The sequence below is a fragment of the Bemisia tabaci genome, chromosome 1, assembly GCF_918797505.1.
Source record: "Bemisia tabaci chromosome 1, PGI_BMITA_v3".
Lineage (NCBI taxonomy): Eukaryota > Metazoa > Arthropoda > Insecta > Hemiptera > Aleyrodidae > Bemisia > Bemisia tabaci.
In genome coordinates, this window is record NC_092793.1 from 28,374,039 (window position 1) to 28,391,418 (window position 17,380).

General features: G+C 39.1%; 1 protein-coding gene across 8 annotated transcripts in view; it reads right to left on the bottom strand.

The window, feature by feature from the left end:
* Positions 1-16,627, bottom strand: part of axo (axotactin) — a 53,470-nt gene extending 36,843 nt beyond the window's left edge. The window contains exons 1-5 of one of the 8 annotated variants that reach the window (XM_019057425.2): positions 16,337-16,627; positions 15,073-15,330; positions 4,577-4,699; positions 3,155-3,443; positions 2,171-2,355 (exon numbers count right to left, since the gene is read on the bottom strand). In XM_019057425.2, the coding sequence (XP_018912970.2) occupies positions 2,171-2,355; positions 3,155-3,443; positions 4,577-4,682 (580 nt within the window). In that variant the 5' untranslated portion in view covers positions 4,683-4,699; positions 15,073-15,330; positions 16,337-16,627. Of the gene's footprint in view, positions 1-2,170; positions 2,356-3,154; positions 3,444-4,576; positions 4,700-5,700; positions 5,770-15,072; positions 15,934-15,986 lie in introns of those variants that run through there. The other 7 variants (XM_072299318.1, XM_072299316.1, XM_072299321.1 and 4 more) reach the window with 7 other exon arrangements.
* Between the last annotated feature and the right edge of the window lie 753 nt (positions 16,628-17,380).

Below are 17,380 nucleotides of genomic sequence, written 5' to 3' on the forward strand. Positions count from 1 at the left end.
CTTTTTGCTAAATGCGATCCAAATGTTCAAAGGAATTTAATGGTGCTTTTGTCACATTATACCGCGAACTTCAGAAGGACGGAAAAAAGTTGTTTAGATAATTACTTATTTTTTCTTTATTAATTATTTATTAATTTCTTTCTTTTTAAATTAGTTTAATCTTTCGAAATTATTAATTTCTTTCTTTTTTGATTATTTATTTATAATTTCGATTGCCACCATACTTTTTAAGCACCGAAAATAAAAATTGAAGGTTCAATTTTTTACTTGGAATGAGAGCCGCGAAGAGATTTGCAGCTGCACGTGCAATAACGGTCAGTGCCAAACTAAAATACCTGGCTACCAGGTGAAGTCGAGAAGCCTTTGCGAAATTGCAGAATTTGGAATGTCTTGGAATGAGTTTGGAATGGAGCTTCAATTAGCATAGATGCATGGTGTAACCGCAGCTCACGCCAAAATATTAAAATGCCCCATTCCTTGAAGCCTCATCCTCTGGGCTCTTGCAGACGTGATATTGACTGTGTGCATTGCTCGATAATTTCGGCGGAATCCGGACGGGCCGCCGGGTTGAGTGTGAAAGGTTCCATTGGCCGCAATGCTCTTTCAACCCATCAGGCAACCGATTCGGGTCAAGGAGTGAGCCACTGACACACGGCACGCCGGCGTATGAAAAACCGGACCGGGAAAGTGTGAAAGGCTCCATTGGCCGCAATGCTCCGCGGCCCGGGTCACGATTTTCTACCTGCTCACCGATTCGGGCTGCCGGACGACAAACCGAATAGTGTGAAAGCGGCCTGAGAGGACAGGACACTTTATTGCTGATTCGGAGAGCGCCCTGAAGGAGCTTTTTTATGCCGTATCTAAGGGCGTTGCATTTTGAGAGCCCTTTTTTCTGATTCGAATAAGTCCAAAGGGGTCCTTTTTTGTCATTTCGGAAGAGCCCTGAAGGACTCATTTATTGCCGATTCGAAGAAGACTCGATGGAGCCTTTTTTTGCCGCTTCTAAGGACCTTAAAAGAGCCCCTTTATCTGATTCGAAGGAGTCCTTTTTTGCCGTTTCCAAGGGACCATTTATTGCCGATTTGAAGAGGCCTTGATGCGGTTTTATACCGCCTCTAAGGACCTTCAAGGCACCGGGCTCTTTATCGCCGATTCGACAAAAGGGTCCTTTTTGCCGGGGGCCCTTTGGTACTGATTCAGAGAGGCCTCGAGGGCGCATTTCTATGCAATTTTGAACTTTGGAGGCCCCTAGTAGGGAACCTTTCCTACCTTCCTCAAGGGATTTCGTAGGGGCCTTCGGCGATTTTTCCCCCCTTTAGCGAAATCCATAATGGGGGCTGTCCATAATATACGTAAAGCAGTTTTTCCGATTTTTTTACCCCCATCCCCCCTCCGTAACGCATGATCGATTTATTCATTCATTACGCGTCAGTTAACTAGTAAACGGCACTGATTTTTCTATGAGCAGAGCGAAGAAAGGATCCAATAAAACGTTCAAAAAAAAATTAAGACAGTTGTCAATTTTGGCGGCTAAAAAGTACATTTAAAAAAAACAAACGAACAAAAAAATCCGAACTGTGTTTTTCAGAATGTGTTCTTTTTAGACTGTCACTATTACTATTCTACTTGATTCTATGTATCTTCTGTATACTAATTTAGCTTTGGCACAATTTTTCGTCGGAAGAGGAAAATAAAAGTTGAATTCCAAGTATACAACGGATTCTCATTTTTTCATCCAGTTTAAGAAAATATACTAAGTTTTGCATTTCTGGTCTCTTTTTGGATAATGTTTCAAAAATAATATTAAAGAATAGGGTCTAAAATAGCGAAAAATTCATTCTAAAAGGGCCTAATTTTCAAAAGTTTCCGGGGGAGGGCCCCCGGACCCCCCTTCTACTGGGGGGGCCCCCCAGACCCCCCTAGGGGCCCGCCCCATACTTAATTTAGGGCCAGTCCGCCCCTGCTAACATCCCGGATGCCCGATACTTGGATATCCTCGAAGGATAAAAATCATCCTCTGATGGTAATTTATTTTTACATGGTATAATTTTCCTGGTCTCTCCCTGCGGCTCATTCGAACAATAAACTGCTCGGTAAGTCTCCATAATTGTTTGCTTTCTTTTTTAACATTTATATCAAAAATATCTAAGTTTATAAAAGTCCAGGTTACCTTCTCCTACTATAACAGATGTGGACCACTTTCCAAACACGTGAACAACTTTGAGCTGTCCTTTCTCCACAATAACGTAGAGAGCATATGGATCCAACTGTTCTGGCCTGTCTTTGACACTGTGGTATACGAGTAAACCATGTGGAAGACGAGTGCGAAACTGAAATGAGATTTCTCGACATAACCTGTAAAATAGAAAAGAAAAAGTTGTACTAGAAAGATCGTGAATTTCTCAATTTTATGAAAATACTTTTGAGAGAATCAAATATTCATGTCATTAGTCAACCTTGACTCGGTTCGCGTGAGCATAAAAAATAATAAAAATAAGTTAAAATATTTTTAATGTAATTATGACTGTTGTTTTCGACCTCTTAATTATCAGTATTTTTCTCCTTCTTCTTAATTTTTAGATTCGAAAAAATAGTATCCAATCATGTTAATGAATTTGCAGTAAATAAAAATTCTCAACAAAAGCTGTCAGTAAATTTTAATATGCTTGATAAATTACTACATCGGCAATTTACCACCATGTTCATAGTTGAGTTAAGGAAGCTCGTAGTATATTTCGTTACAAACATTGTATACATATACCTACTCCTAGGAATCCAAATGTCATTTATGCCCAAGCATTGTGTTTGTATGACATTTGAGCTGTGTTCAGAAATAAAGGGTTGATGGAGGGAAAATAACCCTATCAGTGTGGTCTGTGTTGGTCCGTGTTGATTTTGTTAGCAATAGAAGTTACGACAATTCTAGCATCGACGCAATGACAAAAACTTGTATGTTAGCAAGTAAGGACGGACCAACACAACTACCAAACATACACTCGATCATGGACCGTGGTATAATCAACGTACAATTCGCCATATATTTCAGTTAAAAAACTATTTACTATAGCTTTAAAAAAAAAAAAAAAAATCCTCATAGAGTAGCACTACAGATCATAGTTTTACTTAGTATTCAAACACACAAGAACGCACTAACCTTAGTTGAAATGTGGGGATCCGGTTGCCGTCGAGTTGAATGAAGGCGTTACTTTTAGCCATCATGAACACCTTTTGGTCGCCTGTCTCGTAAAATGTGAGCTCAGCCCCCCTGTCTTGCAGAGGAACTAGCGGCTTGACGGTACTATTCTGATGCGAAATCAGCACCTTATTTTGATTCCCTAAGGACGGGGAGGGTAAAGAGGAATCATTCTGCGAAGTCTCTACTCCTTTCTCAGGATACCAATTTGTGCCTTTTCTTGGATTTTTTGTAGAATTTACAGGAGGACCTAAACAACCAAACACTCATAGCAGATCACGGGTTTAAAAAAAAACATCTAATTGAACTTTCATAGATAGTGGTATCGAATAAAGGTGCATTGCAACTGCTCAATCAATTGAGATCAGTCGTTAAACGACTGGAGAGCTTCAAGAAACACACTAAAAAGTGGTTCTCGGAGGAGTTGTCGAATTTTAGCGCACATTGTAACCGACGCAATTCACTCCATCGTACACATCATATTGGTGACTTAAGTTCAAAAGTACGCGGTTCAACCGAGGTGAGAGGCTATATGTGAACAAGAACATAACAACAAAGCATCTCCATTCCTTGAAGCAATGACTCATTTAAACGTTGGAAAATAAGTTTTTTATGAGCTTCGGTTTTCACGTAAAAAAACATGTTGATAACTCGTCTTACCCTTTTACATATATCATTTATGTTATTTTCACAAACTAATTTCCAAAATTTCAATCAGTAAAAACATGTGATGTAAATCTGAAAAAAAATCATACAATCCTGTACAAGAACGTTTGCATTTAATCTGTTGATTGATGAATTTTCCAAAATTTCGACTGTGAGAAGACTTGCCGAAAAAATCCTCGAAAAATGTATGAAAATTGTCGAATCCACGACTTCTTTTCAAGAGGATTTCTACAATTTTGACTTTGAAATATTTTTTGTCTCCTTTTTTTCGAGCACCTCACACTAGTTAATGTAGGGCACGAAGAATTTCATGGGGACTCGTTGGAATTTTATGATGCCCATGGGAGCACAACGCATGGACGCCCCTACGGAAGTTCAAAATGCGCTTTTGGAGGAGCATCATGGTATCTCGATCCTATTGGTCAAGAGAACTCATGGATGGGTGGAGGGGTGGATGATGCTCATTAGGCATCAGGCCCTTTTAAACTACGACGAATTATTATTCCTAAATCTTAAAGTAATAAAAGAAGATGTAATCGAGTGCAAGATGATTAATGTAGTATTTTATTGATTACGGGTGTTTCAGTTGATAACTGCACCAGGATCGTTTCGTAATTTGCCTTGCCCGATTAATTAGTTATGAGAAGAGCTACGAGCAGCTCGCTTCTTCCTTAAAATGTATACATTCAAATGTTTGAAGTAAAATGCCGCACTTACTTGATTGCTCTGACGCTAAAATACTGTCGGATTCTTGAGTTTTTGTTGTATCTAAGCAAATGACTAAAACTGCTGCTGCTGCGGTCCATATTGTCACAGCATTCATAGTACTACCTCAGGCCCCTTGGAAAAAAAAGAAAAAAAGAAAAAAAAGTTACTGGTCAGTGAAAAACGTACGTGAATAAGCAATTTCAACACAATAGCATTGAGGAGTAAACCCATGAAATTTTGCGCCGATGGCGATAGAATATCGGCGGGTACACTGTTTTTGCCATTTATTTCATGTATTTTTTCTGTAAATTCTGTACATTTCATTTTATCATTTTACATTTTACGAAATCGTTAAAATGATATAAACTAAACCACTACCTGAATACTATCGCGAAGCTTTATGAGAGCAGCCTGAGAACTATAGCATGTGATCTCTAATTTAAAAAGTACTACCAGGTACTAGCTTCCTTACAGATTTCAAATTTAATTTTATTTTAAGTATCCAACCAAGGATGGCTTGACTCCCAGCGTCAACGTTTGATTCTTTGAATTGTATTTAAGTCTTGTTGCGCGCGTTTTTCTTTTCTTTTCTTTTCTTTTTTTGTAGATATTCATTTAATTACATAAATTCTCTAAAATTTGGAAATTGTTTTCACCGTGGATGATTTTTGTAACGCACGTGTAGCTCTCTACGCGTGCGCGTATCTTTTTTTCTCTTTTTGGGGGAGAAGGGGCTAAAAAGTGGAAAATTGCCTCGATTTTTAACTCATTGATGCGAGCTATCACACTCCAGCTAAACTGGTGAGTTTAACACAAAAACGTACCAATTCTCATCAAGTTTGAACTGAAAAAGAGGTTTAAATGTGTATTTATTCATGAGACTCAAATTTAAGGATGAATTTTAATGACTTTCTTCGCGTTCAAAATATTTTTTCTCGATTTGATTTTTTGACGGGAGAAAAAACTAGTTTGAATCCTTGACGACTAGTTCAATCCACAACCAAGATTTATTAGAAACGCGACTTGGTATGTTTATTAAACTCGGCCTAGTTCGACCACACATAAAAGTCTAGGAAAAATCAACGGAAAAGGTTGTAAAGTATGTTCGCAATCATGAGGCAAACAGTTTGTACATTTACGATCCGTATGCCCTGCCCAGAGCTACGTTCGTTTCACTGAGGAACTGTGACTATCCCCACACATACTGAGGAAAGCTTGTTTCTGTTGAACACTTGTTGAGCCCCAATTATCTTATTAGAGCTCGAGTCGAAAGAATCGGTTCTTTCCTGTCCCTCTGATGTCTAGGCCCTTTGAAATCAGCATTGGCCTCTTTTACACAAGTTCAAGCTGCGCAGGCACGAACCTTCGTGTTCGTTAGTGTATTACCCTACTTTTATTCTTTTCAGTCATTTCTTTGGTCATGAATGTCCGCCATTTATCCACTCTAGGGGGAAAAATTTTCTTTTTCAGAGTAGCCTCCAATTATACCAAGGATGCGTCAAATGGACTACATTTTGCAATTAAGGAGTACGATTTCTAGCCCATCCGCACAAACAATCATGTGCATAGCGGCACCAATGGCACATACGTCGTTTCTAAACTGAGCCAAATATTATAGTTCCAAATTGCAAAATGCAGTCCAGATTAAACCTACTCTTTCTTGTCCAACAAATCATGTATTTTTCCTTTACCACGTAAGTTATACGCTTAAATTTCAAACATTTCAACGCTGAAATTCAAAATAATAAATTGTAATACTACTCATTGGTTTCTAGAGGATTCCTACACCCACAGTACTTCCGTAACCCCCTCCCCACTTTTTCTTTCATTGGCCGGGAAGAGGGGTGCCAATTCGTTTTTTGAGTAGGTCTGAGGCAATTTTTCCTACGAGAAAACCCTGGATAATCCTCAGTAGTCACTACTGTGACAATACTCGTAATACAAGATAAAAATTGAACGTAAACGGAGCAAGCCGACAGAATTTGAAGCGCTGAGCCGCATAATTCATGCATACCGTTTAACCTTGTGAGATATTTGTCAAAAGGATTAGAGCGAAACTGTAAGATGATCCAGCGTGAATGCAAGAATGAGATTAACAAGTGTTCAAACTGTGAAGGTATCCGAGCTTGGCGCTAACGATTAGCTGCAGTTGCGTGCCTCCTTGTCAAATCGACGAAAATACGAATAAAGTGAGTAGCGCTATCACCTATCATATGTGACTTACTGCACAAATCATCAGAGTGAGAATATCGTAATATCGTATATTAGGTATTGTTTGTACCTGAAATACAACTAATCTCGATTTATTCTCTTTTTCTTTTTTTATATTCTTGTTAGGGGTATCAATCAATGGCCACCCTGGTAAAAATTGGCGATAGGAGCCGCGTTTCAAAATACCATACGAGTTCTTATAGCCGACTAAAGAAGGCTATTGAAAAGCACATAGCTGGCTGTAGAAAGCGGAGCAAATCATATAGTCGGGCTATACGAAGCTATAAAAAAGTATACAGTCGGGCTATAGTTCCTATCGCCGAGCTTTACACTACTTTATCGCCATTGGCTCTAAAAGGCTATAAGAAATTGTGTATAGAAATTCGTTTGCTTTGGAAATCATTAAGTTTGATACGGAACTACCTTAATATTTACAAAACACACATTATATTTTCCTTTAAAACATATCTTTTTTTCATCAGTTAAAATGAGAATAGTCCATACAGAGTGTGCAAACATTTCAAAATCATGAGTTGAAAAACGCTGACTCCGCGAGATTAAATATTAGAGCCTGACACAAAGCGGAGCGGCGACGCACTGGCGACTACAAACCTAACGAGAATACTTCACGCATTGCGCAATGCGTGAAGTATCCCTGTTAGGTTTGTAGGCGCCAATGCGCGTTTCGCACTCTCTGCCCGCCCGCCGGCGGCTTATCCTCTGGCTGTTGCTTAATTTTCATCGGCTATAAGAGGCTATAAGAAATTGTACAGCCGGCTAAAGAAGCAATTGGAAATCTTACAGCCGGCTTTAGGTCTATGGTATTTTGGAATACAGATTCTACTGCCAATTTTTACCAGGGCATCGTTGCTGAGGCACCGCCTCATAATAAAAGGATATTACTACTTTACCACTAAAAAATTTCTTCCTATGCTTTAAGCTGCACTACATCGCACAACTAAGGGAAAATTCCCCAAGTATCTCTGTTAATTTCACGTCCATAACATCAATTTGAAGGTTTTAAAAGCCTCACTAGACCCCATCTTCTTATTTGAAATTTGCATCGGCAATTATTTCTCTCGAATCCCCCCCCTCCCACCCAACGCATACTCTCTGAGCACCCATAGTTGCAGTCGCAGTGAGATGAAAAAGGAAACTCATAATAGCCTTCTTTCCCATCTGTACCCTAACCCCCCCCCCCCCCCCCGAAACGGAGCTTCTCGAGGATTCAAATCAGTACGTGATTAATATATTTCATATCACCTTGAGACACTGGAAAAAACGCGACCTACATCAGTTCATTGCAACTTATTCCCTTCAAATGAATTCGATGTGTCAGAAAAAAACAATATGCAATGCATTAGAAGATGCAATTTATTTGAGTTTTATTGTGATAAATTTCAAAAAGTGGGGCCCTTTTGCTTAAAAAATAGCTAATACACATTAAAACTCCAATGCAGTTGCAATAATATTACCATGAAATTATAATTAATCGCAATGAGTGCTACTTCAGTGGCATGGCGTTAGTTGCGATGTATCGATTGTAATGTCATTTAAACCTATGGCAAATAATCGATTATTAAGGTGTTCGCTGCGAACACCCTGTATATCGATCTTTTTCCATAGGTTTAAATGGCATAACAATCGATAAATCGCAATCACGCCACGCCACTGTGTTACTTGGGTAGGGATTCGCGGGGTTCGACGTGCGGATTATAAATACCATACAAAAATCACGGTCATCGTGCTTTAATAATCTCTTAAGACAGCCAAGTTCGCCTGCATTAAAAAAATAGGCCTGGCCTGAACGTTAAAAATCTAGCCTGACAAAATGTACATTTTTATGGCGAGTCAAAAAAAGGAAAAATCTTTGTTCACCGCAGTACGTAGCTAGTGCATAATTTGAAGTTAGCAGTTTATAAACGTGGTCTTGAGGAAATAAATACCCTAATTTTTTTTCCTGCAATGATAGGAACTTTAAATTATTTCATAGTTGACATTCTGTATTTTTCTGCTCTTTCAGCTGGAACTTTGAGCTTCCGTCGAACTGACAACGACGTGCTGCGCCGTCAATCCCACGCACAGTGGAGCGAGTTAATTGGAGAGGTCGGACATCATGAAGAGACTTTAAAACGCTACACTTCAGCTCATATCTTAGTTAATACGATACCTACTCAGAAGTTTGAAAGTGGCTCCATCGGTTTTCTCATAAAATTTTCTGGGAGAAACATCCCTTAATACTTAAAATATGATGAAAAAACATCTAAATCGGCGGTTTCAGCCGTAACTTTCACGCCCGACCTCTCCTAAAGGCTAATTCCACTGTGCGACAATGCCACCGAGGTCATACCGACCGAAGTCAAAGAAGGCTCACCGCGCCGCCGGGCACTTACGCTTACGCACTTCTGACCCGCCTCCGACCCCCCCCCCCCCCCCCCCCTCGTGGTGCTCCCACCATCACAGTTGAATTTTTACTCCTTTTCCCTCTGTTTTGTCTTTTAATCCATCGTGAATGCCAAGATTTTTGTTTGGAGTAATCTCAAATTAGTCATCAGTAAAGCATATTGAGAAACCGAGAAAAGAACATAATATAGTTTGATATGGTCAGCGCAGGTGATATCAGATGATTATGGTCGTTACTTACATGTATTTTTTGCTTTCCCATCTTTGTTCGTTAACATTAATTTGTATCCTCTTTTTATTTTTTCATGTTTTATTTTTTCTTAATTTTATGGTTAGAATATGTTCGGACCACCTACTCTCCTTTTATTTTTCTCTTCAATTTTTAACTTTATTTATTTGTTTCACATATGGACTACATTTTGCAATTCGGAACTATACATTCTAGCCCGGTTTAAAAACGACGTATGTGCCATTAGTTTCCCCATGCATATAAGAGTTTTTCCAAAAGAGCCAGAATTTATAGTTCCAAATTGCAAAATGCAGTTCATATGAAAAGAAGCATAAGAATACCGAGATTTATCACTGATTTTTCTTATTTTGGGGGAGGGGTTCAAGGGGAGCGTCACGTATTTTTTGCAGGGGGGGCTACAGATCTCTGTTACGGGTTCACCACAAGGGAAATGCAAGGAGGTCGAAGAGAGAGTTGCAGTTTTTTTAAGGGGTGCGGGGGTGAGAACCTGTGTTACCGGTGTGTCACAGGGTTAGGGAGGGAGTAAAAATATCTGATTTAGAGCGTCACGAATTTTATGAACGGCTACTTTGTAACAAACATAGCGATTATTTTTCCTCGTGGAGCTGCTGTCAGTGGCGAGGCGTGAATGATCGATTATCGATATTTCTCCATCTGAAGAAGTGGTAAAGAATCGATTTTTAAGGTGTTCGTTGCGAACACCCTATCTATCGATCCTTTCCCATTGGTTTAAATGGTAGATCAATCGATACATCGCAAAGCACGCCACGCCACTGGCTGCTTTACGAATGTTATGGAAGATTTTGACGTTCCTGGCTGCACTGGCGATAACCCACAGCTCAAAGAACAGAGAATTACTCCGAGAAAATGAGTCGGTAACGCATCACGTAATCGCCGGAATGAATACCTGCTCGTGCCATACTCAGTGCCTATCACAGAGGAAGTTATGAATTTTCAGACATAATCGAGAAGAAAAACAGTTGATAACCGGAAACCGGTTGCAGCCGGAACCTTGCAAATCTCCTATAAATTCCATGTGATGCATTTAGAGCTTATCAATAATTCTAATAACCATTTACGGATCAAGATTCAACTGTTCTGCAACAGAGCAAAATTTTACTTAAAGATTTTTTTCAGTGCTCAAAACCTGGGGCCGAATTTTGTCGGCTTTTTCACACGGAGTGCAACGCACCACCGGCCAATCAGAGGCGCTAAGCCGGACTTAAGTGCAGTCGAGACCCGTCCTAAGTATTTTTAAGTACGGTGGAAGGATCAACAAAATTCGGCCCTTCGTAAATTCACTCTGAAAATTTTCAATTAATTTTTTTGTGTTTTGATGACAATTCGCTGAGATTTTTAAAAAGAAACGTACGCCCGAACCCATGAATAATGAGTAAGAAAATTAAATTCTAATTGAAACTTTGTAATATTACAATTGGGATCGTCGGACTGTCACTACTATATTTCAAACGAATCCGAAGTAAATCGGTCTTAGCGTTCGACATCGAATTTAAAATTAAAACATTGGTTTTGTTACTCGTAGCAGACACGTTTTGGAGGATAAAACCTAACCAAGTGGATAAAATGGCGTTCAAATTTGTGACGTAAACAAGTGAATTTACAAAATTTGAGGTACCACGTGATGCTGCTGGAGAAGCAGTGCCTTGAAGCGGCATGCTGGATACACTTAGATACATGCAATGCAAACATTTCGTGAATTTTCCTTACTAATACTGTGTAAGTACCCAGGTATTCGATACCTTACTTGTACTTGTTTGTGTTATGATTCATGGAGATCAAAATACTTATGTGTAACTTATAAATACTTATGTGTAAATTGCTGTAGCTCGGAATATTCGTTTGGTTGCGTGCTTCAAATCAACAGGTTGTGGATTGTTTACCTTGAGCAGGCTGTTAGTGTTTTAATATGACTCTGCATCACTTTCTAGGACGAATCAATTCTAAAGTCAATCGATCAGTACACGAATTCGATTGTCTTGTTCTTTCCTGAGTTAAATGATTACAATTATCACAAATATAACCTTAATGCATCGTTGAACTGCTTCAGTATGTAAATGATTCGTTGCTATGGGCAGAACTGGGGACTTTTCGTGGAGGGGGGCAGAAGGGCACCTCTTCGAGGGGGTCTAGGGGACACGAAAAACACTAAAGGGGGTCTGCCTGCGCCTGCGAGACTCCCCTATCTCCAGAAGAGGGCTCGGGGAATTTTTCTAATTTTAAAGGGGAGTCCGTGAAAATTTTGAAAAATTGAGTCGTCTTAGGATTAATTTCGAGTTGTTTTCACAAAAAAATCGATCTAATTACAATGTCCAACATGAAGACTTTGTCATGCGATTGCTTAGCAAAATCCCTCATATTCTTGCTAGGAGCTAGGTAGTTTTCTAGAGGGACAAGCCCCCCGCCCTCCTTTTTCTAACCATGTACTTTGCCCTGGTGATCAAAATACAATTATCGGATATGTATCGTGTAGATACCATATATAGTACATATATAATACATATTTAATACAATATTTAATACTTGTATCCATATCCACATACAGCATTACAAATACATACAAATACACGTATCTAATACTTGTATGAAATTATAATTTTTATGTATCGCAAGCCGTAGTTTCTGTATTTTCCGCAAGGATTCTGTTCTACCTACTTATATATGGACTGCATTTTGCAATTTGGAACGATAAATTCTGGCTCTTCTGGATAAACACTTATGTGCATAGAGAAACTAATGGCACATGCGTTGTTTTTAAACCGGGCTAGAATTTATAGTTCCAAATTGCAAAATGTAGTCCATGTAGAAATTACATGTTGATGCTTTTCACTTCTATCTAGATGGATCTTTTTAAGGAATTAGCTTATCCTAAATTAGAGAGGACATTATTATACCCTGGTGGTGAAAATAGCGTGTAACACCTTGGGAACAATTGAGGTTGAAAAAGGCATGGTATAATTATTTGTGTGTTCATTGCCAGGACCGCGCAGAAGTGGCAAAACTACTGCCGCAACTATTCGTGCTCCCGAGTCACTAAAATTGCCATCATAGTTATTGAAGGCGAACTCAACGAAATGAGAGGCACGTACAAAGGGAAAAATTAACGTCTGTTCTTTCTCCTTGCCGGGACTTAGAAACATCGAAAAAATTAATGTTGTAGTTTGCCATTTTACAGGATTAAGATTTAACTTCAACAACTTCAACATATGTCACGACAACAGCATTCTGGAAAAGACGCTCTACTTTGTATTCCGTTGCAAGAATATCATGCAGAGTTACGATTGCATTAGTTTTCTTCTCTCATTTCACATTGAGCACTCTTGATTTATACTTGCTTTTGGAGAGAACTTTCAAAAAGGTGAAGTTTAAGTAATGAAGTCTATCTCGATAGAAATTTTCCCCCTGAATAATAAAAACGTTTACAGGGCATACGTTGTTAAACCACACTGTTTGGGACCCTTGGCGCTTGAATCACCTGATGCGAACAGTGGGTGTTGTTAAACTTCGTTTGAATTACCCATTGCTTACGTGTTTACATATGAATGTCCAACTTTTGAACACACGTTTAACGATCTCAGGAGTTCAATTGGACCATTAAGTTGCGTTTAGTATACAGAAGAACCAAACGGTATCGGATATCGACGGTGAAAAGTCGGTAATCACATAACTCGGTTTGCGACGTCGCAAACTTCCTGTCTTACATTATTTTTTAACGGAAAACTACTCAACGGCAATTCTTTAAAACTGCCGTGATTTTTCTTCTCTGTACGAAGAAAATTCTGCAAACACTTCAAGGAATGATGTCAATTTTTTCTCCCTCAAAAAAACAACATAGAAGCTGAGATTTTCAGACACCGCAAACGAGTTATGTGATTGCCGACTTACACCGTCGATATGTTTGGTATAACAATGCACCTATGTTCAATGTATTTGAATATATTTTCCAATGAATTTACTGAGCGCAGGAACAACTCTTTTCAAACGACCCATGTATTTGTTATGTTCATCTTTTAACTTTCAAAGACTGTTGTTCTACTCTCGTCAATTCCGATAACTTCGGAAAAGGTTAAGCCAGTTCGGCTTAAATTGTACTCTTATCAGGTTTGCCACGTTATGAGGTTTTTCATTCATCATCGCTCACAATGAGATACTATCAAGAATTGATGTAAGTAAATACGCGATTTATTTTCGATTGTATTCAGTGAATTGCACATGCTTTTACCCCCTTGTTTTCGATGTCAATTTGCTGGTTGAGTCCCCTGAATGAAAGTTTTCGATGTCAATTTGCTGGTTGAGTCTCCTGAATAAAACATTGACAGTTCATAATGGCAGGATAAAAATTTAATATCGTATCAATAAGGGCAATTGTAGTCCAAAAGGAACGTTGGGATGTCCACTGGACTTAAAAATAGATGTGAATCAATTTGTACCAGATTTCATAATTTCATTCTAAAGATATTAAACATCCTTTCTTCAGCTTTGGCACATCAAACTTAATTTTGTACCTAGTTTAATACTTAACAAAATCGCACTAAATTGTCAACCACCTCAAATCCTTCCGCTGATAATCCCACCAAATGTGGCAGCACTACCAAATTGTGTCGTGTGAGAATTTTTGGGACTACAGAATCAGTCCTATACACCTCAAAATCACGGGGTTTTTATAGGAAAAAGTTTTGTACCATAAGAAACAGGGGGGCCCTGCTTCCTAGCCGCAAATCACCTAACCTAAAAATGAAATTATTATCACTTCCACATTCAATAAATCTTGAAAGCCATTCCCTGGGTACAATAACTTACTGCCAAGAGAAAATTCCTCTCAGAATTAAAAAGCTGCCTATATTGAAAAGACATTTGCTTATATCCAAAAGATAGATATCTGCATAAATCGAGCGATTTTTTCATCGATTTAGGACATAATTTCATTGAAGGAAAATTGAAGTATATTTTTGCTTAATCAAGGCACTTTTATCCAGTGTTGTTCTATAACTGCACGGTATTCGCTTAACCACGTGACCACGTAACATTACCAATCTTGGTGACAAATGTCTGTTCTGGATGAGGCATACTTTTACGAGACGAAAATAAAGATATTCTCAGATTTTTGGCCAGCGGGCTGATTGTTGAAATTGGTAGACAAAGGGATTGACAAATAAGGCAAAAAGGATATAGAGGGATCCTATTGGTAAAAACAGGTGGTTGCAATGGACAAAGGGAGGCTCCAGGCCCCTCGCGAGAGACCCTATAGTTAGTCCATAATTTTCTTCCTTATCTATAACAACCACCCATTTCAACTAATATGATCGCTCCATACTCCTTATGCCTTCTTTGTCTATCGCTTTGTCCATCGCTTCGTCTATCGCTTTGTCTATCAATTTCAACAATCAGCGCGCAGGCTTTTTTTCCTGGCAATCCGTCAAGTTGGTGGAAAGAGCGGTATGTAATGGTATGCAGAGCAGACTCTCTTCAGGTCAAGTTGATTCCGCTCCGCTCAATTTTTATCGATCGATTGACATTGTATCGACCACAAAATCCGTGACTTAAATGACTAAATTATTCCACCTCCCGTTCAGGCGGCCTCTCGATGAAAAATCTTTAGACATCATGAAACTATAACACTCACCTGAAATCGACGGATGTTAATTGTGCGGGTTCTCGCTAAGAGGCCACTTGGAGTCAGCTGCGCACTTGAAATGTCTAATCCCTCACAAATAACACGGCATTATTCTTGGAGCATCTCTGGATAATTGGTGAATAACTGGGAATTCTTCAGGAAGGATATAGCACTTAAATCATCCAACGATACCTCGTTGGAACATCCGACGGAATTTTTCATCGAGGAATGCGCAAACAATCCAAACAAAACCGCAAACTGTACATTCTAAGAACACGAGGATGAGAAAATGTATAATGGGTCGCAAAATTAAAAACACTTCAGTTAAGGTACAATTATTGATTTCCGTGCTTAAAATATATATTTGAACACTGTCTTAATTTGCATATGTTTCCTAATCTTACGATATTATTATGTGCTTACTCGAATTTAATCTTCCTTGCGATAAGACGGCAGCTTATAAATTTCCCAGTAATTTCGTACCAAGAAGAGTGCTGTTTTAGTATTTATGGAGTCTAGGAAAAAGATTGTGTATGATTTAAAGGGAACGGAAGTTTTGGATTCTTGAGTTGCATTATTTAACGCAGGACCTTCCTTGCACAATTTTTTATGTGAGAAAATTTATACCTTTTGAACGCATTGTTATAACTGCTTTAGTAGTATTTTGGGGAGCACAAGTGTTAGGGAAACCTGGAATATTTGGAATTGCCTGAAAACTTTGAAAAACTTGCAAATTCGGCTATCGGTGCCAAGCACTGATTGGCCGAAAATCACACCGAGTATTAACTTTCGCACCGTCACTATTCATTCCTCCAATCCAACCGAATTTTGGACATTAGTTCCATAAAGTATGCTACTGCACGTCACGTTCTATAACCAGATACTCACTTTAGCACTGATAGACATATTTTTGCTAAACTTACATTGATTCATGTCATGCGTACATGCTCACGATACAAAGTATTATCCTAAAATTCTCGTATTTCCCTTCTAAAAACGGCAAGTAGGAGCGGATTCTTTTAATGCATGATAAATCTGCAATAGAATCAGTAGACTTTTTTTTCTCTCTCTATTGCAAATTCATACGATTGGATACTCGGCCGATTAGAACAAAAGTTGAATCCGCGATTTTCTTTAAATTTTATGCAAGCCTCCTTATCAGTAACAGCAGGCAAAAATCATACCGCTATGCGTTGAGTGTCTACGCTGATTAGCAGAATACTTTGAAAACGTGAGTAGAATTTCTACCGATGTGTGTTATCCACTTACGCACCATTTTTAGTAGGGTTCATTACGGCGACTTCATTATCACTGTGAACTGAAAGATCGTGTCGGGAAATAGACGACCATCGCGTGCACTACCGTCGCCCGAAAAAACTTGGATCCATAATAGAATTTCAAAGAACAATAGACGGCGCTAATCGACGTTATTAGGGCGTTATCGGGCGTTATTAGTCACTGAAGCCTCTAACGTCATCGGGCGCGGAGACGCACGTTCTGATACACGCTTCGCGTTCGCGCGACGGCCGGCAACTGCCGAGCCCGCTCCCGTGGAAGAGCGAAGATATAAGATTATTAGTATAAACACTGAGGTATAAAATAGGTGTTAAGTAGAAGGTGGGGTCGCGTCGCGGTATCCGTCGCCCCCCTCTCCCCCCTTCGCGGGCACTTATCGGGTCCACTTTGCAGCGATTATGCTCTAAAAACGGCCGGGTTTCTGCCTTTTATTTATTTATTCTTTTTTTTATCGGTTTCTTGACTCATTTTCAGACGCCTCCTCGTTCAATTTCCTCTTTCATCACTGCTCATTCAGCTGCAATTACACTCTCACTAATTGTGGTCGATTTTGATACCTGATCTTGGAGTGGCATCCTTTTTGTGGGTCAGTGTCTGAGCATTCCGTCGTTGCAAGATACGATGGGAAAGAAAATTACGCTATTTACACTTAAATTTGGTGTCAAAGATTTCCTTTTGAATCCCCCATACACTGTGGTAAGACGGCTTCAGTCGGCGAGTTTGTCAGTCGATAACTTTTCTCAAAATCGCGTCGACTTATTCCAATTTTTTGATGTAGTGCTTCTCGGTCGTATGGAGGTTGAGGTCCAATTTGGGTTCACTCGCAATAACCGTTTACCAATAAACGGTCGTTAATGTATGTGCTCCACTTTTGCTATTTTCCTCTAGTTTTTTTTTCTATATTTCCCGTCCAAAAAGAAAACATTGAAAGAGGAAATAAAGGAAGGAAAAAAGAAAGAAGAAAAAAAAGTGAGGGGGAGAGAAGAAAAACACCAGAGAGGAAAGAAAGAGATGGGAAAAA